Source organism: Neomonachus schauinslandi, chromosome 4 (assembly GCF_002201575.2).
Source record: "Neomonachus schauinslandi chromosome 4, ASM220157v2, whole genome shotgun sequence".
Classification (NCBI taxonomy): Eukaryota; Metazoa; Chordata; class Mammalia; order Carnivora; family Phocidae; genus Neomonachus; species Neomonachus schauinslandi.
In genome coordinates, this window is record NC_058406.1 from 42596433 (window position 1) to 42618603 (window position 22171).

General features: G+C 54.5%; 2 protein-coding genes across 10 annotated transcripts in view; one reads left to right on the top strand and one right to left on the bottom strand.

Moving 5' to 3' along the window:
• Positions 1 to 112: 112 nt before the first annotated feature.
• On the top strand, positions 113 to 15791 carry MRPL37 (mitochondrial ribosomal protein L37). The gene is made up of 7 exons (XM_021684331.1): positions 113 to 519; positions 4309 to 4492; positions 4587 to 4702; positions 7595 to 7780; positions 9654 to 9811; positions 12672 to 12875; positions 14599 to 15791. The coding sequence occupies exons 1-7, from the start codon at positions 174 to 176 to the stop codon at positions 14674 to 14676; spliced, it is 1272 nt and encodes a 423-aa protein (XP_021540006.1). The 5' UTR covers positions 113 to 173; the 3' UTR covers positions 14677 to 15791.
• Positions 15792 to 18046: 2255 nt separating this feature from the next.
• SSBP3 (single stranded DNA binding protein 3) overlaps positions 18047 to 22171 on the bottom strand; it is a 163862-nt gene continuing 159737 nt past the window's right edge. For 6 of the 9 annotated variants that reach the window (XM_044914523.1, XM_044914525.1, XM_044914524.1 and 3 more), the window contains 4 exons: positions 21462 to 21540; positions 21183 to 21211; positions 20948 to 21049; positions 19723 to 20133 (listed from right to left, as the gene is read on the bottom strand). In XM_044914523.1, coding sequence (XP_044770458.1) covers positions 20104 to 20133; positions 20948 to 21049; positions 21183 to 21211; positions 21462 to 21540 — 240 coding nt within the window. In that variant the 3' untranslated portion in view covers positions 19723 to 20103. Of the gene's footprint in view, positions 20134 to 20947; positions 21050 to 21182; positions 21212 to 21461; positions 21541 to 22171 lie in introns of all 9 variants that reach the window. The other 3 variants (XM_021684335.2, XM_021684334.2, XM_021684332.2) reach the window with 1 other exon arrangement.

The following is a 22171-nucleotide window of genomic DNA, read 5'->3' on the forward strand; positions in this document are numbered from 1 at the left end:
GAAAATAGCCGGCAGGGTGGGGCAAGGCAAATACGTCTTGAATATGATTGGTTGAAGTGACTGCCACTCATAAAACGAGCCTTGGCGCCCAGCCCCTTTCGCTTCCAGCAGGCCTTGCGCGCGGGAACATGGCGGCGTCCTGGTGGAGGTCTTGAGGGGGGAACCAAGTTGGTATGGCGTTGACGTCGGGGCCCGCGAGGCGGGCACTGGTTCGCCCTGGGCGCCTCGGCCTTGGGGACTGCGGGGCTCCGAGACGCGGGGCGTACGAGTGGGGCGTGCGCTCCACGCGGAAGCCCGAGCCTCGTCCCCTGGACAGGGTGTACGAGATCCCTGGACTGGAGCCCATCACGTACGCGGGGAAGATGCACTTCATGCCCGGGCTGGCGCGGCCGGTCTTCCCGCCCTGGGACCCCGGTTGGACGCACCCAAAGTTCCGCCGCCCGACCCCGGTTCACGAGCAGCCGCTGTACAAGGATCAGGCCTGCTACGTCTTCCACCAGCGTTGCCGCCTCCTCGAGGGTGAGGCCCTAGGACGGGCAGGAGGGGACCTCGTTCCTCCGCCCAGCACTGACCCCAACTCTCCGTGGCCTTGAAACTTTGTGGGTCTCGGTTTCTTCGTCTGCGAAATGGGTAGTGATTACGTCTTCTGAGGGTTTCAGGATTTTTTTTTTTTTTTTTAAGATTTTACTTATTTATTTGACAGAGAGAGACACAGCGAGAGAGGGAACACAAGTAGGGGGAGTGGGAGAGGGAGAAGCAGGCTTCCCCCTGAGCAGGGAGCCGGATGTGTGGCTCGATCCCAGACCATGACCTGAGCCGAAGGCAGACGCTTAACGACTGAGCCACCCAGGCGCCCCTGAGGGTTTCAGAATTAAGTGGGATGAGAAGGGCTGTGCTTGTGTGAGGCAGTATTAGGTTGAGTGGCGAAGTGAAAAGACCTGATTTCTGGCCTACCCCTGCCTCCATCTAACTCTGTGATTTGGGGCAATGGCTGAAATTTCCAGAGCCTCCATTTTCTGTGAACTCATTGGTTTTGACTAGGTAGTCCACATTGACTCTTCCACCTCTTAATACCCTGGAGATGTAACTGTACATTGAATAATTAGATGGAGGGAGTTTATAGTGGAAAGAGACAGCAGAAAGCATGCTTAATCTCCTGGCCTATGGCCTCATTTCGTAGGATTGGTGAATATGACAGAGATTTGCCCACAGGTGCTCTGGGTTAATAGTGAACCCAGGGCTACCTATCTGGTTTCCTAGGTCAATGTCCTCTGTCAGAGGTCAGAGTTGAGATGTTGTCAAGAAAGGGTTCTGGACCTAAAAGCCATCTAGCCTATTTCTGCTCCCCTTTTCACTAAGAACAGATCAAAATGACTGAGCTGAACGAAACCAGTCTGTCTAGAGCAGAACCAGAAATTACTTTCCAGAGTCCATAGGGGCGGGGGGCTTGTTTATTGAGAGTCCCTTTCCCTATTCTTGCCTGTTCATCCCACCCATAATGATGGGGATAGGGCAGGTTCTGAAAACACAAAATGGTCAAGGTCAGTGGGAGTAGTATTTTCCAAGGAGTAATTAGGAAAGAAAGAGACCTGGCAGGATTTGGGGACTAAACCAAAGAATAAATCCTAAATTTGAAAAAAACTTAACTGGCCAGCCTCTTAAGCCGCTCAAACCCATTCCTGAAAGCTGAATTTCCAGCATCTAAACATTCCCATTGCCCTACGAGGGTATTGTAACGGACCTCACAAGACTTGGCACCCCCCTTTTTTTTAAATTTAAGTAGGCTCCACACCCAGTATGGGGCTTGAACCCACAACCCTGAGATTAAGAGTCCCGTGCTCTACCGATTGAGTCAACCAGGTGCCCCACCCTTGAGTGACCCTGGGAACATTACCAGGCTTTAGGGTAGACAGACTCAAGTTCTCTTCCCCACCGTCACTTAGAGGGTATGTGACTTGAAACAAATTCTTTAGTCTCTGAATTTCATCCTCCATTCCATAAAATCCGATTTGTAGATAAAGTTCCTGGCACAGGATAGATGGTGGTGCTCAGTAAATGGCAGCTCTAATGATTAGGTATTATTCATATACTACTGAACCATAAAATCTCAATTTTTTAATCCACTGTCAAGTTTAAGGAACAATAGGGTGGCTCATTCGGATAAGCGTGTCTGCCTTCGGCTCAGGTCATGATCCCAGGGTCTTGGGATCAAGTCCCACGTCAGGCTCCCTGCTCAGGAGCAGGGGTCTTAAAAAAAAAAAAAGAAAGTGCTATTTTTTTTTTTTAAAGATTTTATTTATTTATTTGAGAGAGAGAGAATGAGAGAGAGCACATGAGAGGGGGGAGGGTCAGAGGGAGAAGCAGACTCCCCGCCGAGCAGGGAGCCCGATGCGGGACTCGATCCAGGGACTCCAGGATCATGACCTGAGCCGAAGGCAGCCGCTTAACCAACTGAGCCACCCAGGCGCCCCATGAAAGTGCTATTTTTTAAAAAACGTTTAAAGAACAGTGGCAGTGTCAGAACTAAAATTCAGGTTACCTGACTCCAGTCCAGGGTTTTGTCTGCTACGCCATAAAATCCAGAAGTTACATTTCTAAATGTTTGTATTTCCCATGTCCTATAAGCCTCAAAGTGAAAAGTCTCATTGCCCTCATAGCATTTCATTTATTAGCACAAAGGAAATTGTCTGAGAGTGTCTCCCCCAGAGTATCCTGGGCTCCGTTTAATCCCAGGCATAGCTTTACAAATGAAGATATGTCTCTGAAACGGTGGTGTTTTCCTAGCTGGCGGGAGTAGCCTGCTAACCAAAGTAGTCACCAGACTGCTGTCAATTTGTGACTACAATCATGGACAAGATACAGTATTAACCTTGTCCTGAGGGTAGGGGACTGGTACGTGGATTTGATGCAGAATTTAGGTCCCTAGGGCTGGGCCGGTTCTTCCCTCAGGGAAGCCCGATCTGGGGAAGGTGAAGCGAGGGACTTGTGCTTGGCATCACAGCCCATCCCACTCAGAGTAGCGGTCATTCCTTAATGATTAAAAACGAAGCAGTCTGAATCAAATCTATTTTTGTTTATTTATATTCCATCTTTTCCCGAAAAGTATTTCAGGCATCTTAACAGAAATTTACAGCACAGTATAAAATGTTTTAAATTAAAAACATACAGGTGAGGGAATCCACACAAAGGAGAAATAGTGAGGTGAATACAAAAAATCCATTCTGTGAGGTTCCGCTTGCTAAAGGGGAGCCCCAAACATGGCTCTCAGCCTGTTAACGGTATAGAGACGGGGTCAGCTGACTAGACCAGTTGCCTGTTTCTGTAAATAGTTTTATTAGAACATAGCCACACCCACTTGTTTACTTGTAGTCCCTGGCTGCTTTCAGTGCTACAGTGGCAGAGATGAGTAGCTGTGACAGAATGTATGGCTCAGAAGCTGAAAATATTTATTATCTCGCCCTTTAGGGAAAAGTTTGTTGACCCCTGGTATAGGGAAGAACGTTTTCAGTTATGCGGTTCACCGTGTCTATAAGACAAAACCGTACTATCCCAGGAAAAGCCCAACCTTCTGGTACCGAGGCCAGGGAGGATCCTGTGTAATAAATAGAACATGGGATCCTTTCGACAAATAACAGCAGTGCATTTCATAGGGCTTCTACATAATAAAAATCTGCTTAAAGGTAGCTCATTATAGAAGCTCAGGGTTAAGTGAGATGTGAAAGATTATCTGTTTAAGTGCTCCCAAACTCAGGGCCCCTCAAGTTATTCATGATCAGTAAGTTATTTCCATTATTTCCCAAAGCTGTTTTCCCTTGATACAGCAGTATGGGCTTAATCCTTGGCCCACTCCTAATAAGTGGGATCTATTTGGTAGACACGGGCTTTTCCAATCAGGGACTTGGATGTGGGTTAATAAAGGGATCTAGGATTTGAAATGCTGGCATCCATTGATCTAGTCCTCTAGTCTGGAGTCTGTGTGAATCTTGCAGGCAACAGAGGGACCCTTTCCCACAAGATTCAGCCTTATGATCCCAGCCATCTTCGCTGCTGTTTGAATCCCTCCTGTGCAGGCACTCACTACCTCAGTCAACTGTTGACCATCCTCAGGTAGACAGTCATTCCTGCAGTCAAGCTGAAATCCGGCTGTTATGGCTTCCACTCTTATTTTAGTTCTGACTCCTCAGATGTCACAGTACAAATCCTGTTTCTCTCAAGGCAGACCTTTCCCTAAGATGCTACTGGCAGACTTAAGCAACTCTTACTGAATTGTCTTCTTTTTTTGTTTTTTTGTGATTGATTACCCCAAAGGTGTAAAGCAGGCCCTCTGGCTTACCAAAGCCAAGTTAATAGAAGGCCTTCCCGAGAAAGTGCTTAGCCTCGCCGCTGATCCGGAGAACTACATAGAGAACCAAGATGAACGCCTTCTGAACGTGATCTCTCACGCCCGTCTCTGGCACTCTACTGAAGACACCCCGAAGAGAGAGGCCTACTGGTAAGTTTCCCCCACGTCAATAAGATTTCTAGTCAGTGGATCTTAGAGTCAGCCTTTTGCCTTATGTCTCCAAATGTCTCTTCTTTCCTCCAAGCCCAGTCATTGTGGACAGTCTGATACAGCTGTGTAGATCCCAGATTCTCAAGCATCCCTCTCTGGCCAGACGGATCTGCGCCAAAAACTACACGTTATCCACCACCTGGAATCGAGGTTGGTCATCTTGGTCTGTTTTTTATCTTTCTACTCTTAACCCCACTACCAGCTCACCATCACCACATCCATACCTGTGCTTGTTTCCTTCCTTCGTGGACCACTTTTGTAGAATCAGACACATCCTCCTATCATTAGCCACAGACCAGTCTTTTTTTTCTCTTTTTTTTTTTTTAAGGGGTTGGTGGGAGAGGCAGAGGGAGAGAGAGAGAAACTTAAGCAGGCTCCATGCCTAGTGTGGAGCCCGATATGGGGCTTAATCCCACAACCCTGACATCATGACCTGAGCTGAAATCAAGAATAGGACGCTTAACCAACTGAGCCCCAGATGCTCCTCAGTTTTTTTTGTTTTTAATCACTTCTTCCCATGACTTAATTCAACTGTATCTGTTGAGTACCCTTGAGTGCCTAAATGTTGAAGATAAGTAATAAAGGGCAGGCAGTCTCTGCCTTCACAAAGCTCTTACTCTACTGTAAGAGCCTTCTTATCCCATTCATGCTTTTCTCCTTTTCCAAATCCATTTTCCACGTAGCTGCTAGAGTGATCTTTCTAAAGTGCACTTGCCTCCCCTGTTTCAGATCCTTCACTGCCTCCCAGGAACTTAAACCATTTATCATTGGATCCAACCCACTGGTTTGGCCACCAGCTGGCCTTTCTGGTCTTCTCTCCTTCCTACCCCCCACCCCCACCACACCCCCAGGCTAAATTTACACTTTAGCCACTAGCAGCTCTTTGGCATCAAGCTTTTATGCCTTTAGCGCTGTGCTGTACGTTCTGTCTGGAATGCTTTTTTCTACTTTCCTCGTTTGGCTAATTCTACTTGTCTGTGAGGCTCAGCTCCAGCCCCCTTCCTATGTGAATGTAGACATTAGCTAGTGCTCCTTCTGCCCATCGTTCCTGTTTTGATCAGGGCGCATGTTGTACTGTATTGGAATTCTCTAATATCTTCTCTGTCTGCCTACTAAACTGAACCCCTGACAGGAGGGACCACATCTCACTCGTTTTTCTGCACAGCGTCTAACAGTTCCTGGCACGTGAGCGGTGCTGACTGAGGGACGGGTGGGTGATTACCACCCTGAGGGGTTTCTGTCAGGGATGTTCAGAGCACACCAGTGTTCTGACTGGTGGAATCCCGGAGCGGGGAAGCCGGCTGTGGAATGATTTGGGATTTTCAGGACATCTGCTTGGTCAGATTTGTCTAGCTTGCCCCTTTTGAGTATGGACTTCCTGGCAAGGAGTCAGCCATGCAGAGGTAATGGCACCACTAAGGAAATTAGTGAACCTCATTAATAGAGGAGTACTTGTTGGCCCATCATCAGCTATTACCTCTAATTAAACTGCCCCATTTGGAGCTGTCACTGGAGGAGGGATATGGAGGGAATTGAATTGGAAACCACACTAGAGTGGTCTGTGGGGAGAATCTAAAACCCAAGGTTAGGAGAGGTCTCCAGGCACATTTATCTTCCTTGCAGATTATATGTGAAGAAATAGGAAATACTTTTAGAAAACTGTTCTTGAGGTGTGGGTATGATATATTTTAACAAGCGGCTCAGAGTTTATCCATCCACAGATGTAGTATCCCTGCTTTATACACCCAGTGAGGGAGACCACATGCTAATTATATGACAGTGCTGTGGACCAAACCAGCTTTTAGACGTAGAAGGATCATCACCCTTGACCCGTTAACCATCCCATTGTGATTTGACAGTTTCTAAACACCCAAAGCACCTTCAGAGGAAGATTTGCCTCCATGGAGAATCTTCAGGAGGCCATTCACAAGGGAGCCTTTCAGGCACATTTTGCCTGGTGGCATGCAGCCTCCTGTGGGGGCCTCTGTGAGGGGCATGCGCACATGCTCCCAGTGGCAGCTTTGCTGATGTGTCAGGTGTGAGTGTCTTTCCTCATCAACTTACGTCTGTGTAGCAAGTACGCAGATCTGTCTTAGGTGAGGCTTTCTGACTGGCCTCGTTTTTCCTCACTGTCGGTTGTTGAGGACAACTTGGCCCCTTTCCTGAGTTTAATAACCTTTCTTCTTAGCCTCTAGTCTCCTCCTCCTTCCCTCCCTCCTGCCTTCCCTACAACATTCTGCTTCTAGTCACCTGGGTTCGTCTCCCTAAACTCTGCCATGGGGGAGCACACTTCTGTGCCTTCACACATGTTCCTCCTCCTGAACTAAAATGTTTTTCCTTCCCTTTTCTTGCCTGGGCAAACTCAACCAACCAAGGGCAGTTTTGCCCCCTAAGGGAGATTTGGCAAGGTCTGGAGACGTTTTTGATTGTCATGACTTGAACGGGGGAAGTTCTACTGGCATCTGGTGGGTAGGGGCCAGGGATGCGCCCAGACATCTGCAGTGCACAGGACAGTTTCCCTCATCGAAGAATTACCCAGTCCAAAATGAAAAAAGTGCCAAAGTTGAGAAACTCTGCTCTTATCCATCCTCCGGAAACTAGTTTGAAGGCACACCACTTTCAGGAAGCTTCCCAGGCTTCCCAAAGGAGGTCAGTTTGCCCCACCTCTACTGTCTCTGAGTACGGTTCATGCCTTCGTATGCACTTACTACCTAGGAAGCTTCTTGGGAGCAGAGGGTAATGCTCACTCATTTCTGGGTCCCCAGCATAGAGCAGGTGCTTGGGAAGATCTGTGTGGGGCAGCCCTGAACCCACAGAGACTGCCAGGTGGCCTCAGGGTCCATTGGCAAGGGAACACAAGAAGAAGAGTGCTTTGGTTGGTCCCCTTCTCAACATCTTGACCAAAGTTTTGTTTTCTGCAATCATGCTGGTCAGCTAGGAAAGCCATAAGACTTGAGCATGGCAGGATGAAGGCTCTAGGCTTGGCTGAGTAGAGGTAAGGCTTTAGACCAGGGTAGACTAATCGTCTTTCTCCCCTTTTAGAGTCTTTTCTCCTTCAGGTCCGTGGTTCCAGTGGAGCCCGACTGAACACCAAGGATCCGCTGCCCGCCGTCGCCTCCAAAGAGGAGGTTGAAGCTACTAAGAATCATGTTCTTGAGACCTTCTATCCCATATCTCCCACTATTGATCTTCAGGAATGCAATGTTTATGATGTGGAAGACAACACAGGTAAGTGTCATAGCCGTGCATCTCCCGGCAGCGTGGAGATGAGGGACGCGCATTTTCTCCTAAGAGCCATGTAGCAGCCTATCCCCACTTTGCTTTTGACCCCTGAGAGGTAACCCTGTTATCTCAGAGTTGTAACGGGTGGCTGAGGGGGCTTCTGGCCAGGCCCCAAGTGTTTCCTTTATTCACAGGTCCCTTGAAAGACACCCCTCTTTCTATGTACCCGTAAACCCTGGCCAACCGCCTGCTAGGACTGAGGAAGCCCCACAGGCCTTGAATGGGGCTATTCATCTGAACTCCATCGAATAAGGCACCACCATCTCCCCTGGCTGTCATGACAGAAACCAGAGCATCAGGCCAGGTGGGCCCACGGCTCACGTCCTCTAGCCCATCCCTAGGAGTTGTAGCGCCTTCCTTCTAACCTCCTCATCTCCAAAGCGACAGCTTCCGGCAGGCCCAGCCTGTTGCCACAACCCCCCAGCTAGCTGGCCAGCCTGACCTGGTCTGTTTTCTCTCGGTCCATCTGGTTCCCGGTTCTAGAGGCACCCTTCTGAAACACAAATTCCATCCCTTCTCTCTGCGCCTACTTCCCCAGCGCCTATCAGGTACAGGTGGAAGTCCTCAGCCTATCACAAGAGGGCCTTCAGGTCTGGTCTTGGCCCCTTTCTCCAGCCTCACCTTGGTCTCCTCCCCTGCAGGTGCACCCCTCCCCGCCCCCAGTCCAGCTACACATAACACACCGTGCCCTTTCTCACCATAGGCTTTGGTACATCCCCTCCCCCCTCTGCCTGGGGTTTGTGGCCGCCCACCTCTTTTTGTCCCCTCTGCCCCCGCGTGTAGTTCATCTGTCACAGTGCATCTTCAGAATCACTTCTTCCCCAGAAATGCTCTGGGGTCTTCCCTTGCCGTCAGGGGCCTTTCATCTGGGGCTTCCCCAGCCCCCAACTCACCCCGCCCGGATCTTCACATGTCCCTCTGTGTGGACCCCTCCAGACTGAGCCCCTCCAAGGCAGTGGCAGGCCGCCCTCGGCCTCTGCTCCTGGCCCCGGTCTGGCCCCGGTCTGGCCCCGGTGCCTGTCTTAGGCTGGGCGCACAGGGCGTGCTGAAACTCGGAAGCAAGGACAGAGGCCCACGGAAGGGCGTCTCTCTCAAGTAGTGCTTGCTTCGGGGATTTTCAGAGCCCATGTTTTCCCAGCTTCTTCCTCCTTGTCACCCACTTTCACTAATCCAGGTTCTTCATTCTGGAAGCTGCCAGCCTACCAAGGGTTTACTGCTAGCCATGGAGGGGCCGAGAATGGTGGCCTGGCAGGGTGGTGGCTGGGATGAACAAGGGCTCAGCTTTGATCCTCAGTGCCAGTATTTGCAGATCACTTGTGAGGCATGAGGCGAGTCGTTTATTGCTAATAATAAAGTATGGAATTTTGCAAATGATTGGCTTTTAAAAAAATAATTACCCTAGTGTTCAGGTTTCCTTCTAACGTCACTGTCACCTGTGTGCTTGAATGAGCGAGAAGGGGTAGATTAGAGCCAGCACCCAGGAGTCACCTGGCACAGGGTGGCAACATTTTCAGTAAAGAGCCAAATAGAACGTATTTGCAGGCCACATATGGTCTCTGACAGTACTCTGTAGACATTGTGTCAGTGAGTGGGCATGGCTATGCGCTGGTAAAAACTTTATTTTCCAAAGCAGGCGGGGGGTGGGGGGGCGATGTGGCTGGCAGACTGGTTTGCCTTCCCCCTGAGCCACAGTGATAACATCTGCCTTTACGGAGTCTCGGTGGTACCTTGCACTGAGCCAAGGTGACGTGACTTTCCAAAGGCTTTGGGACAGGCTGCTAATCCTTTCTGTTCCTCCATGTGATTATGTATCTTGCAGGATTCCAGGAGGGTTATCCTTACCCCTATCCCCACACCCTGTATTTCCTGGAGTCAGCCAATTTACGACCACACCGCTTTCAACCAGATCAGCTGCGGGCCAAAATGATCCTGTTTGCCTTTGGCAATGCCCTGGCTCAGGCCCGGCGCCTCTATGGGGTATGTATGGGGAGGAAGACCACTCAGCGACTTTACGTGGTGTTGGCCTCCTGCCTTACACTGCTCAAAGAAAGAAGGGGGGTACAGGGGGGATTCCTTGCTTGACTGAGGAGTTCTACGGACAGGCACTTCCACTCACCCTATGGAGATAAACCGACATCTGCTGGGGCCTCCTGTATGCCTGCCTCCTGTCTTTTACATAAGACACCTCATTTGTTCATCAAAATAGCCCACGAGCTTTCTTTATCATCCCCATTTTCCAGTTAGGGCCCTGAACTCAGGGAGGCCAAGCAGTTTGTCCAGCATTACACCGCAGCGAGTGGTGGAGGAAAGGTGAGAACGAGGCGTGCCCAGCTCCTAAGGCTTCAGTTATTTGTGCTCTAGTACACCCCTCCATTCCGTGAGAGCAGACCCGGGGCACGAGTTTCCATGGGCAGGTGGAGGTTAGGCGGCAGAGACGATGCAGGCCTGTCTGCCAAGTGAGGACAGGCTCGGGGACCAAGGTGCCACCTGGTGATAGCCCCTTGATTCTGAGACGAGGTCTCAAGGGCCTGGATGGTGTAGAATGCAGGCTACTCAGCCTGTCCCCGAAATGGGGGAAAGCTTGCCTGGGAGCAAAGGCCTCCAGGGAGGGAGTAGGGAATGGCAGTATGGGATTCCCCGAGCAGGCCTGGGACACTGGATCCCGAGGCGTGTTTGTGTGTGCGCACATGCATGTGCGTAGTGCTGAGAGCTGCCAGTTCCCAGGTCTGAGGCCCTCCAGGAGGAGTGTCCACAATTCTATTTCCCCTATTTCCCATCCTACTCGGTCTAGGAACTAGGTGGGGTTGAAGAGGTGTGGTTGGGCAAAGGAGGTAGGGAGTGGAATGGACCTTGCCTATATTGAGCATTTGCTATCTGCCAGACAGTTAATTAGGGTTCTTTATGTCAGTGTTTCTCAAAGTACGGTCCTGGATTAGCTGCATGAGCATCATCTGGGAACTTGTTGGAAATATAAATTCTAGTGCATCAGAAACTGGGGGTGGCGCCCAAGTAGCCAGCGTTGTTGGAAGCCCTGCAGGTGGTGCTGGCATAGCGCGGGGTTGAGAACCACAGCACTAAGGTTGGAGAACCACTGCGTTGTTCAGTCCTTGTAGCAACCCTCCATGGCAGATGCTCCTAGCCTCGTTTTACAGCTGAAGAAACTGAGGCTCAGGGAGGCCAAGTACCTTTCCCAATGTCACACAGCTAAGAGATTGGCAGCTGTTACATCTTTATGTGACCTTCTTGCGTCTTTCCAGTCCTCGAAGGTTATCTTTGTTCCCATTCTTTGACTACATACTCATGAAGGCTCTGGAAGGTTAGGTGACTTGCCCAAGATCCCACAGCTGTTGAGTGGGGAAGCAAGCGTTGGAGCCCTGATCCCTCTAGTCTTAAAAGACGTGCTGCCTCTCAACTCTGGGGCAGGGAAAGGGAGCAGACATGGTCACATGCCAGGGACCAGGTCTGCAGGTTTCTCGTAGCTTCTGTGCCAACTGTTGCCAACAGAGCACGGGGAGCCACACTGCCGCTAATTGCCACCTAGTTGGGTAGGAGGGGAGACCTCTCCCAGCCCCTCCAGGTAGAGATTATTCCTGGGGATGTGAAGTTGAGCAATTATGGGAAGAGCCTCCATGTAAAAGGTAAAATTGCTGAGAAATTTATGTACTACCTGCAGTTTTATTGATCTGTAGAGGGAGATAAGAGTCAATACAGCATCCTCAGCTAACACTTAGAGGTACTTTTCTTTTTATTTATTTCTCATGCAGCTAAGAACAGGTATTTCTAAGGCCAGCAGTCCCGGTGTGGCCCACACCGAGGTCTGACATTAGCTATTCCTGATGTCACACTCCGCTCTGGAGTGGTGAACGTAGGCAGCATTTTTGGATCAAGGATGCTCTGCTCCATGGGGCCTGCCTGCTGGATCTTCATCCAGCGGGTGGCCATCACCCGACAGGACTGTTGTGGAGCCTCAGGGGGGTGAGCATGTCGTTTCTCATCCACCCTGGGACGCCCCTGGGGGTGAAAGGAGGCACCACTGTCCCATCGTGCGGGACACCAGGTGTCAGCCACGAGGAGAGGGGTTTCAGTGATTTCCTAGCGTGGGGTCTGATCCTGGCTCACGTCTCGTGGGCAGCCTTGCACAATGATAGCACCTCTCTGGAGCTCAGTTTCCCCATCGGTGAAGTGGGACTAGACAGCTGGATCCGCGCGATTACCGGTGACTAAAGCCAGCGCCAGGCCTGGCACGTGAGAGGCGTGCAGGAGCTTGCTGCTGTGATTGGTACCAAGTGGCGCTCCCGGAGCGGGAGAACCCGCTCATGCGCTGCCGGCTGAAAGCCTGCTGCTGACGCGGGGGGTGGACACGCCGGCAATCGGATCCCTTCCCTGGGCCACGCCGGGAGCCTGAGGCGCAGCACCGGCGATGGCCCGCAGGGCCGGGCGGTCCGGGGCGCCAGGGAGTGCGCTGCTATGTTCACTGAGCCTCCGGGTTAACCCTTGATGGAACTGATGTCACTGTTGTCGCCATCAGGTAGCGCCGTGGGTTTAGGGATCTCCCGTCACCTTCCTGTGCTCTGCCACTGGCCCAGCCGTCACCCCCGGCGGCAGGCATTGCTACTTTAAGGCGCTTATTAACCAGGAGGCGCCAGGTCAGGCAGGGCCGGGCTGGGGGAGGGAGGGACGGCCTCGCTCTGGTCGGCGCCCTGAACCGGCCCCAGCGCTCCGCGGTGAGGGCCTTACATGGGAGCAGGCGTTAGTTGCAGAGGCCAGAGCTCGAACCTGCCTGTTCTGTGCTGTTGTTTACACCCCACCGTTTCTACTTGTCCCCTTTGCCTCTCAGAAGGACGCTAAGGTTTTGGAGCGGCCGGTAGTTGTGCAGAGTGTGGGCACCGACGGACGCGTCTTCCAGTTCCTGGTGCTGCAGCTGAACACCACAGAGCTGGCCGCTCACGAGGGCATCAAGAACCTGGTCTGGGTGGACTCAGACCAGCTCCTCTATCAGCATTTCTGGTGTCGCCCGGTGATCAAAAAGAAGGTGGTTGTGGTGAGTCCTGCCATCTCCAGCCTGGTGATTGGACCAGGGCCATGACTCCGTGTCCCCAGAGGGAGCCGGGGGTGGAGTGGAAGGGATGCTCGCAGGTGGGACCCGGGCTTTAGGGACTTCCTGCCCAGGATCTCTACCTGGAGGGCTCCTTCTGCCCTGGGCCCTGCCCGGCCCTCCGTGCCCCTCTGCGCCCCCCTGCGCCCCTCCTGCCCCCCCCGGGGCAGCTCCTCACAGCGCCCCCTCGTGCCTGGCTGCCAGTAGCCCGGGCCTCCATAGGTGCGGCTGCTTTTGTGTATGAGGCGTCTCACTTGTCCCCCCGCCCTCCGTTTCTCTCGAGTCTGGCCATCCTCTAAGGACCCCTGTCCCGCTGCTAGCCCCACTGCAGTGCCCTGGGTGGGGCCCCATGGCCCCTGTGTTCCCCCATCACAGCACAGGCCCGCTGCTGTTTCCAGGTTTTTCTCCTCCATCAAACCGAGCTCCAAGCTCCTCGGAGGCCTCCGTTTGTTTCTTCCCTCGGACAGGGGATTCTTCCCGGGGCCTTGTCACCGTCGCACCCCCATGCTCCACTAGCTAGAGGCCCGGCCTGCTTCCCGTGCAGCAGGCAGTGACCATTCTGTATTCATCACGCGAGGTCAGGCAGCGAAACGCGCTCCAAAGGGACAAGGCAGCGTCGGGGGCTGCGAGAGAACAGAATGGGGGTGCAGCCAGCTCTGCGGCTAGCTGTGTCCTGGGGCCCGCACGGGCCTGAGCAGATGTGCTGCACGGAGCTGATGCTGGGCCTTTGAACAGAATCGGCGCGTCGGCTGCCTGGTTAGCTCTCCAGGCGGTGCTGTTTCTGCCCTGGAAATGCCTCCCCGGTTGGGGCCCTTCTCTTTGGCCCCTGACCCCATTGTGTGTCACCTGCAGCCACACCAACTTCCTCTGCGCTCTCCGCTCTTATCCTGCTCTCCTTCTCCCTGACGTGTCCTGGGTCCTCCCTTCCAGAACACTGACTTAGTGGCAGACACATCCTGGTTGGTCAGATGGTTCCTGCCCCCAGCCCCCGGTCCCCGGCCCCCAGCACAGGCCCTGGGCTCCAGCCTCGCCCTTCTGCTTCCTGTCTCTGCACTGGCGCGTAGACTCGTCTCTCGGAGGACGCCTGCCTTTTCTTTTCCTCTCTGGCCCCTTCTGCTTGCCCTGTAAGACTCATTCATACGTATGGGAGACCATGAGTCCTCTTCTTCCCTGCTTTCTGAGCATCTTTTCCCTGCATCTGCTGTGAGGCCTGTCAGCTTTTATCATCACTGTTGGAACATCTGGCTGTAAGCTCCTTGAGGGCAGAGCCAGATTCAAGCCACTGTCGTCGGGTTTCTAGCATGGGGCACAGGCCCCGTATGGAGAGAAGGGACCTGATCCGTGTGTGTGGACGAGTGAGGGATTATTGTCCCTGGGAATGAAAAGGGGGCAACAGAGCATTGGTTCGTGGTGGTTGAGGTGAGAGGGATAGGGGATGAGGGCGGTGCCAACAGACGGTCTGGCCAAAAGCACTAGGAGAGCTTCATGCCCCCCCAGCCCAGCCCCTCGGGCATCTCTTCACTGCCAGCTCCCTGGTGCCCCTCCTTGGTCCGTGAGAGAAGGAGACAGTGACTATCCAGCCATTTAGGTTTTGCATAAAACCAACCTTTGTTTTCAGTGCTGCCATTAAACCTAGTAGCAGGATCCTAATGGGCTGTGTTCTTTCTAGGAACCTGTGGGGCCGACTGGTTTCCAGCCAGAGACATTCAGGAAGTTTTTAGCTCTGTATTTACATGGTGCTGTGTGAACCAAGGACCATTCTGAGGTCTGAAGCCTCCTTGCCCCCCCTCCCGCAAAAGATCCTGTACCCAGAGCAGTGCTGGGCCTCCCTGGAGCCTCCGTGTTCATCTGGCCTGCTGTCTGGCTGCCAATAAAGAGCCTCCCGGTACACTGGAGCCTGGGCCTGGTGTGGGGGGCCGTCAGGAGGGGCGCCCATAGCTGTACGTGGGCCGTGCCGTGAGCCGGCCTCCGTGGGTGCAAGCTCGGGAGCCTGACCTGCCCCACCTTAAGCCCGGCTCTGCCCACAGCCCACCTGGACTTTAGGTAAGAATCTTCGTCTCTTGGAGTTTTACCTTCTTCACCTGAAACTTGAGAATAACATGACCTCCCTTGAAGACTGTAGATGCGTATGGAGCATCTGCCATAGGATAGGTGCTCTCTGATGCTCCCTGGATTCTCACGGGACTCTCTAAATTGTGGGCACATTTCATAATGACTGCAGGAAATCTGAATAGAACATTCATCGTAGATTTCTCCCTAGCATCCGGGTTAGTAGACCAAGTACATCCCTGGTTCGGCTGGCCTCTCTTTGTTCACATCACACCCAAGTTCTGCTCAGGGCCCAGCACCTTAGACGTAGCATCCTGTTTAATCCTCACGTGTCGTTTCCATATTCAGGGAAGTGGTTGAATGCCCATGTGCCGGGCACTGTTCTGGGCCCTCGAGATAAGGGAACTCAGATAGTATAAGGTTCCCTAGGTCACATGGCGGGTGGTACAGGTCAGCTTCCTAGGAGAACACTTGGGGATGTGCAGGTGAGTTGGGGGAGGACCTGGAGGACCAGCGCCTGTGGGGAGTGATGGGGCAGTGCTGGGCAGAGAGCCTGAGCTCGGTGGGTTTGCATCTGAGGTCTCGGCCAGCTCCCAGTTCTGTGGGTGCTCTGAAGCAGAGCTGTCCCGCCCAGAGGTGAGGAGCTGAGCCTTTCTGCAGACACCACTGGCCTGCCGCCAGTCACTGATACACACTGTTCGTCAGAGCGGGAGACGCCTAAGGTGAGGTGGGTGGAGGGCGACTCCCAGAGGGACTTGGCTGAGAGCAGGCAGCCACGGAAGCAGTTAGGTCTGCCCTGCTGGAGGGCGTCCGAGGAGACATCTGGGAGCACATCATGGCCACGAGAGCTTGTAAATGGCAAAGTGGAGCTCCTACCTGTGTGGCTCCCGCGCTTGTCCTCCATCCGCTTTGCAACTTACCTTTTAGGCTTGGTGGGATGGTGGCGGCGGCTTGGAGCCAGGCGGGGCTGGCTGAACCCTCTGGAGACCAGTGGAAGCGGGAGGGGGGCAGGCAGAGGGCCAGGCCTGTGGGAGGGAGGCTGGGAGGGGCCGGTGCTGCAGGGTGGGCCTGGGTGGCAGTCCACCTTGAGTGACGAGAGCCCTAGTGGGCTGGCCTTGGTGTGTCCCCTGTGGATCTCAGAGCTGAGCTCTGGTCTCACGCAGCTGAGCTGCAAGGTGAGGCAGACAGCCTGCCGGGTTTTACCCCCCCCACACTACGGGAGGGGGAACTGAGGCTTAGAGACCGGGTGGTGTATGTAGTGTGAAGAGCTGGAAGTCTCACACGTGATGACAGCTGCCTTTTCCACAGAGAGGTCTCCACTTCCCCCAAATCCCAAGTGCCCCCAACCTCAGCCTCCCCACCTGCATCCAGGGTAGGCTTGCTGTCCCGGGTGACGAGTCCAGCCTCTCCACAGCAGCACAGCCCCTTCTAGCTGTCACCGCCCCCCACCCCGACACACACATCACGGATCTCCTCATCCCCAGCCGGACCACGATGGCACCTAACACTAGGTCAGGCCTGGGGACTGAGCCCTGAGGTTCCCCACTACAGACCTCCTCTAGGGGCAGTCCAGCAATTAGGCCCAGTTTAAAAGCACCTGCTGTGTGCCCGGCCTCGTGCTGGGAGCCAGAGCTACAGACCGAGCCCCGGTCTCCTCCAGGAGCTCCCAGTTTGCCAGCAGACGCGGACAGAGCGCTCTGCTCCGGATCCACGGAAGCCGTGAAGGCCACCTTTCCCCTGCCTGAGCTGCTGCCCACAGGTGACAGTATGCAGGGGTGACTACCCAACAAACATCCAGTTCCTCCATGAATGAGCGCCCACTGGGTGATTCTGGGGACAGGGAACACACAGATGTCCCCAGCTCTGAGGAACACCCCGTAAGCAGGGGTGGGGGAGACGGTGAGGCTCGAGGCAGGATCGCCTCCCAGCTCAGGACCCCGCACCATGGCTCCCGCCTGCCTGGAGAGCGCTGGTGGCCTGGGGCCCGCTGGCAGAGGCTCCGGGCTCCCGAACAAAAGCCTTCAGAGCCGAGTGCGGCTCAGTCCCAGTCCGGGTGCGTCTGCCCCAGCCGTGAGGTCTGCGCCTTCAGAGGCGTCCGTGCGGAGGAAGAGCCCAGAAAGCTTGCTCAAGAGGAGGGGAGGGCGAGATGCGAGCTGCTAGGCCCTCCCAGCTGCTCCCAGCACCCCGTTCGGACTCCCCGTCCCAAGCAGGAGTACGGGGGCACCGGCCGCTAACTTGGCGGCCCCTACGGGTGCAAGCCCCTCACGAGCGCCAGCCCGTCCTCACGACCACCCTGTGAGGAAGGTTTGTAGACGAGGAGACAGGACACGGGTAGGAACGCACTCGCCCACGGCCACAGGGGAAGTAGCAGCAAAAACAGATAGGAGGGCGCCTGGGTGGCTCAGATGGTTAAGCGGCTGCCTTCGGCTCAGGTCATGATCTCACGGTCCTGGGATCGAGCCCCGCATCGGGCTCCCTGCTCAGTGCAGAGCCTGCTTCTCCCTCTCCCTCTGCCACTCTCTCTGCTTGTGCTCTTCTCTCTGTCAAATAAAATCTTTAAAAAAAAAAAAAAAAACAGATTGGAAACTGGCAGTTTGCATCTGGAAGGGTCAGACCTCGTGAAGGTCTACTGAGCCCACATTTGGCTCCGACACGGTTTCCCTCCCCTCCTGCGGGCCTGGAGCAAGGTCCCCGGAGCTCGAGGGAAGCAGAAAATCCTACTTCAAATGTCCACACCCACACACCCCACGGCTTACGTAGGGCCCTGGCTCTACTCTGTGGACGGAGGCTGGGACTGGGTCTCCCCACGTCTGCCCACCCCCCGCCAGGATGCCGAAGGCTACCCTGAAAATCCTCGGAGGTGAAAACAAGACCAAACTGAAAACAGGAGAATCAGTGTCCCCGGGGACCCCCAGCCTTGGCCTAGGGCGGAGGCCACCCGAGTGGGAAAGGCTGTGTGGCTACAGCTCCTGGGGCCCCCCTGGCCTGTGTGGACTCCCCGCGGAACACAGAACCAGGAACCTTTTCTACTTGCTGAAAAATACCTTCCGGCAAACCGGCGTGTCGGCAAGACAAAAAGCTGAAGGTGCATTTTAGAATGCCCCCAGATGTCTGACGTGAGACTGCGGCCTTGCTTCCCAACCCCCCATCCCCAAAGGCCACTACGACCCCGCAGAGCAAATGCAAAATACAGATTAACATGCCCAGGAAAAGAGGGTGGACGCCTTGAACACAAAACAAGATCTTGTTATGCACCAGCAACAAAAACAGCCCGACCAGTCACCTTGCATTCTGTAGTCAGTATAATAAACTCTGACCCACGTCCCCCACCCCCCCGAAACATGTCAGGAAGGGCTGCGGAAAAAAGATGTCCCTTTAATAAAACGTTATCAACATATATCGTACACAAACTACAATGTATCATAATTACTTTTTTTTTTCCTCTCTTAATTCAGAACCAGACTACAAGGTAAGAAAAAACACAGAAACAGCTACAATGTTCCCAATAATCCGCACAAGGTCTTTTTTCAGGCAGATGGTATCTCACATAGTATGATATACATGGATCAGGGAGGGAGGGAGGAGAACAGACAGCAGCTACAGGGGTGCGGGGAGGAGGGGCTGTAAATGTACAAAGAATTCAGGTGTCTTCAGGGCAAGACACAGAGGTTTCGATGGGAGCGGTGAGGTGAGGGAGGCCATGAGTCACCCCCTCCTGGGAGGGGACAGGCTCCACTGTCGCATTTGTCGGTTTTTGAAAATAAAAACAGGACCGAAACAGCACGTCTGTTTGACTGGTGTCCCCCCGCCCCCCACAGCTATTCCGAAGTCTTTCCATCCAGTTCCAAGCGTATACAGAGCAATTCTGGTCAATTTCCCATCTTTGAAAAAGAAGCAAGAATCGAGAAAAAAACCCAAAAAACAAAAAACAAAAGAAAACCCAAACTCCAGCCCTATGGTGCCCACACACACGACGAGGACGATGCGAGCCAGGGCCACGGGACGAGAACGCGGGGGTCACAGTTGCCATGTCCCAGGTCATAGCCATCCTGTCGGGGGCGGCCTCCCCCACTGCGCTCCGTCCGGGCCACCACCCAGCTGGCAGGATTCTCGCTGGGAAGACTGGGGTGGGGGCTGAGGACGGGGCTGGAGCGGCAGGGAGGCCGGGTGGGGGAAGGTCCAGAAGAGAGAGAGGAGGAAGCAGTCCTGGGAACACAGTGCATGCCACCGGGTCACAGCGCGTCTCCGCCGCGGCGGAGTCCTGAAAGCGGTCGGGTGGTCGGGCCCCTCAGGCCACATAGTGGGGGAGGGGGGACGGTTCTGGGGTCCCACGTGTGCAGCTGCCGGCGCCACCTCGGCCGGGAGAGATCAAGCAAAACCAAAACAGGTTCCTTACCCTCCCTTGCCCATCCGCACGAACCAAAAGCCCCAAGCGGAGAAAGGTGACTTTCTTTTCTCTTTCCAAAAAAGGCCTTTTGAAAGAAACCACCGATTGTAAACTGCCCAGTTTATTATTATTATCATTATTTTTAGATGGCTACAAAGACAGCGTGAGACCTCACACCTAGACTAGCTTTCCTGGTGGAAGGGCTTGGGTACAGACAGACAGCAGGGCTTGGTGTTTTTTTTTTGTCCTTTTTTTTTTTCTTTTCTTTTTTTTAAAGAAAAAAGGAAAGGGGGTGGGGGGGGGGGGGGGGGGGGGCGCTTGCTAGAAGCTTCCATTTTTAAAAATTTTTCCCCCAAAAAAACCCCCCTGAAAACAAATTAAAAAATCCCAATAACGGTAAAACCCCAAACAAAAAAAAAAAACCAAAAAAGTGTCACGTACATAAAAGGTCCTTTTGGGAATGGGCAAGGGGTGGGATTTTTCTGGTCACTGACTTGAAATATATTTTTGAGTTTTGTCCTTCATGTTTTATGGAATAAAAAGTTCGGCCTTTTTATTGCATGAAACTAAAACTGGGACAGGTCGGGGGACTGGAGGAGGAGGGGGGGCTGAGGGGGAGCAGGGAGACGCCCCTCCCCCAGCTCCTGGGTAATGACACCTCACTTCTTCTTGCATAATTTCTGGCATCTTCCCGCCTGAAATGCCGGCTCTCTCAGCGTCTCGGAGAAGAGGAGGGGATCACACGCTCATCGTCATGCTTGGAGAATACTGGAAGGGGCGAAGCAGAGACGGCGTTGTGAGGGCCAGGCTGTGCGAGCCTTGGGCGCTGGGAGGGCCCGTCCGGGGGTGTGGCTGGGCAGGGAAGCCTGGGGTGGCTCTGGCGGCTCGGCCCCAGCCTGTGCCTCGCGGTGGAAGCTCCGGGGGCTGCCGTAACCCCCCCGCCCCCCCTTCTCAAGTCCCCCCCAGACACTGCCCTCCCCACCCAGGGCCGGCTGGGCTGCTTTCCTGCAGGGCCGAGCCAGGGCTCTGCCAGGGTGCCCTGTGCGGGAGCCAGTCTGGGGGTCTCAAAAGCTGCTGCAGCATGACCTTGTTTCTTCAAATGAGGTTGGAAGTAGAAGCCAGCCCCCCTGCACAGAGACCCCAGGAAATCTCTGGTTGCACAAACCCTCCTCCCCAGGACAGAAAGAAGCGGACCCCCAGAGACCATGCTGCCCAGAGGCCCAGAGCACCAGAGCCCAGGCCTCCTGAGTCCCAACCCAGGGCTCTTCCAGCCACATCCACTTTCTCAGTGTTGGGAGGCATTGTGCCTCCCTGTAGATGCCTCCAGAAGGACCTGCCAGTGGTCACGGTGGCAGTGGATGAGGCCATGCGGGGGGTGGCTGGGGGGGCTCTGCACTTTGTGGAGAAAAGGGACCGAGGAGAAAGCCAGTGGCATGGCTGCTAGGACACCAGTCAGCCAGGCTGGTCTCGGCCAGCAGGCCCCACAACTTGTTCAACGAACAGCCCCTGGCCCTGTAAGAGGAGGAATCCAGGGGCAAAGCGGGGCGGGGGGGGGGGGGGGTCGGGGACACACAGCACTTACATTGTCGTTCTGGAAGGAGTGCAGGAAGTTCCCTCCTAGTTCACCGTCGTCCCGAGGGGTGCCTGGAGGGTTGCTAATGCCACTTATGTTGTTTGGAGAATTCTGGAGGGAGCAGAGAGGAGGTGAGCCCCAGCGCCCCAGCAACCGTCCCACCCGACGGGGAGACAAGTTTTCTGGGGCCTCGGGGCTGGGGCAGGGTGGATGCTGTCGGGGAGGAAACAGAATACACACTCACTTTTGGAAGTCCATCTATGTCACCTGACCCTGGAAGGAAGGAAGGAAGGCTCAGATTCAGTTTCCTGTTTGCTCTTCCGTGAAGAGGCCTCCAAACCCACCCAAATCCCACACTACTTCTGTGCAGAGTCTCCCGTCCTGGCTGGATCTCTGGGGATCTTCCTCAGGGCCCAGCCAAGGCCAGTGGGAGCGGGGAGGGCGGCCCAGGCCTGGCTGAGCCGAAGTCGGCCACTGGGGCAGGGTCTGGTGCAGTGTGACCACGGGGCCAGCGCCCGCTTACCTAACGATCCGTTCATGTGGTGCGGCTCCATGCCGCCCATGCCTCCCATCGGGCCGTCTGAGCCTGGACCCATCGGGAACTGGGGGAGAAGCACAGGGCGTGGTGGCTGAGTGGGCCCCAGGCCCTTTGAAGCTCTCTCCTGGGCTCCCACACCCAGTTGCAAAAGAGCTGTGCCCTCAGGGGGCTTCCATTCTGGCACGCCCCTTGGCTGGAGCTGGCCCCTCTCCTGGGCCCCCAGAGTTGTGCAGGGCAGAGGTGCTCCACCCTACGCACCAAATGAGGACACAAACCAGAGAAGGAAAGCCACTGGGCCGGGGCCACACAGTGTCACACTGGGACAGCTCTCTAACCAAGTGGCATGGACTTGGGCTCTCTCTGTCCCTAGGGTGGACTGTGTGGCTCCCCAGTCAGAACCTCGCACAGACACACACACACACAAATGGATGACTGCCTGTGCCCGGCCAGGGGCCCAAAGTATTAATGCTTCTCCTTCCCATTTTACAGGTAAGGAAACTGAAGCACGGAGAGAGTGGGAAATGCTCTGCCGGAGGCACCCCCGTCCCCCGGAGCTGGGAGGAGCTGGGACAGGCACGGCCTCTGAGTGCTGCCTCAGAGATGAAGGAGTTCCAAGGGGGAGGTGAGGAGATGGGGTCTACTGGGTGCCGGGGGGGGGGGGGGGGGGGGGGAAGGCCGGGGGGGGGCCGGGGGGG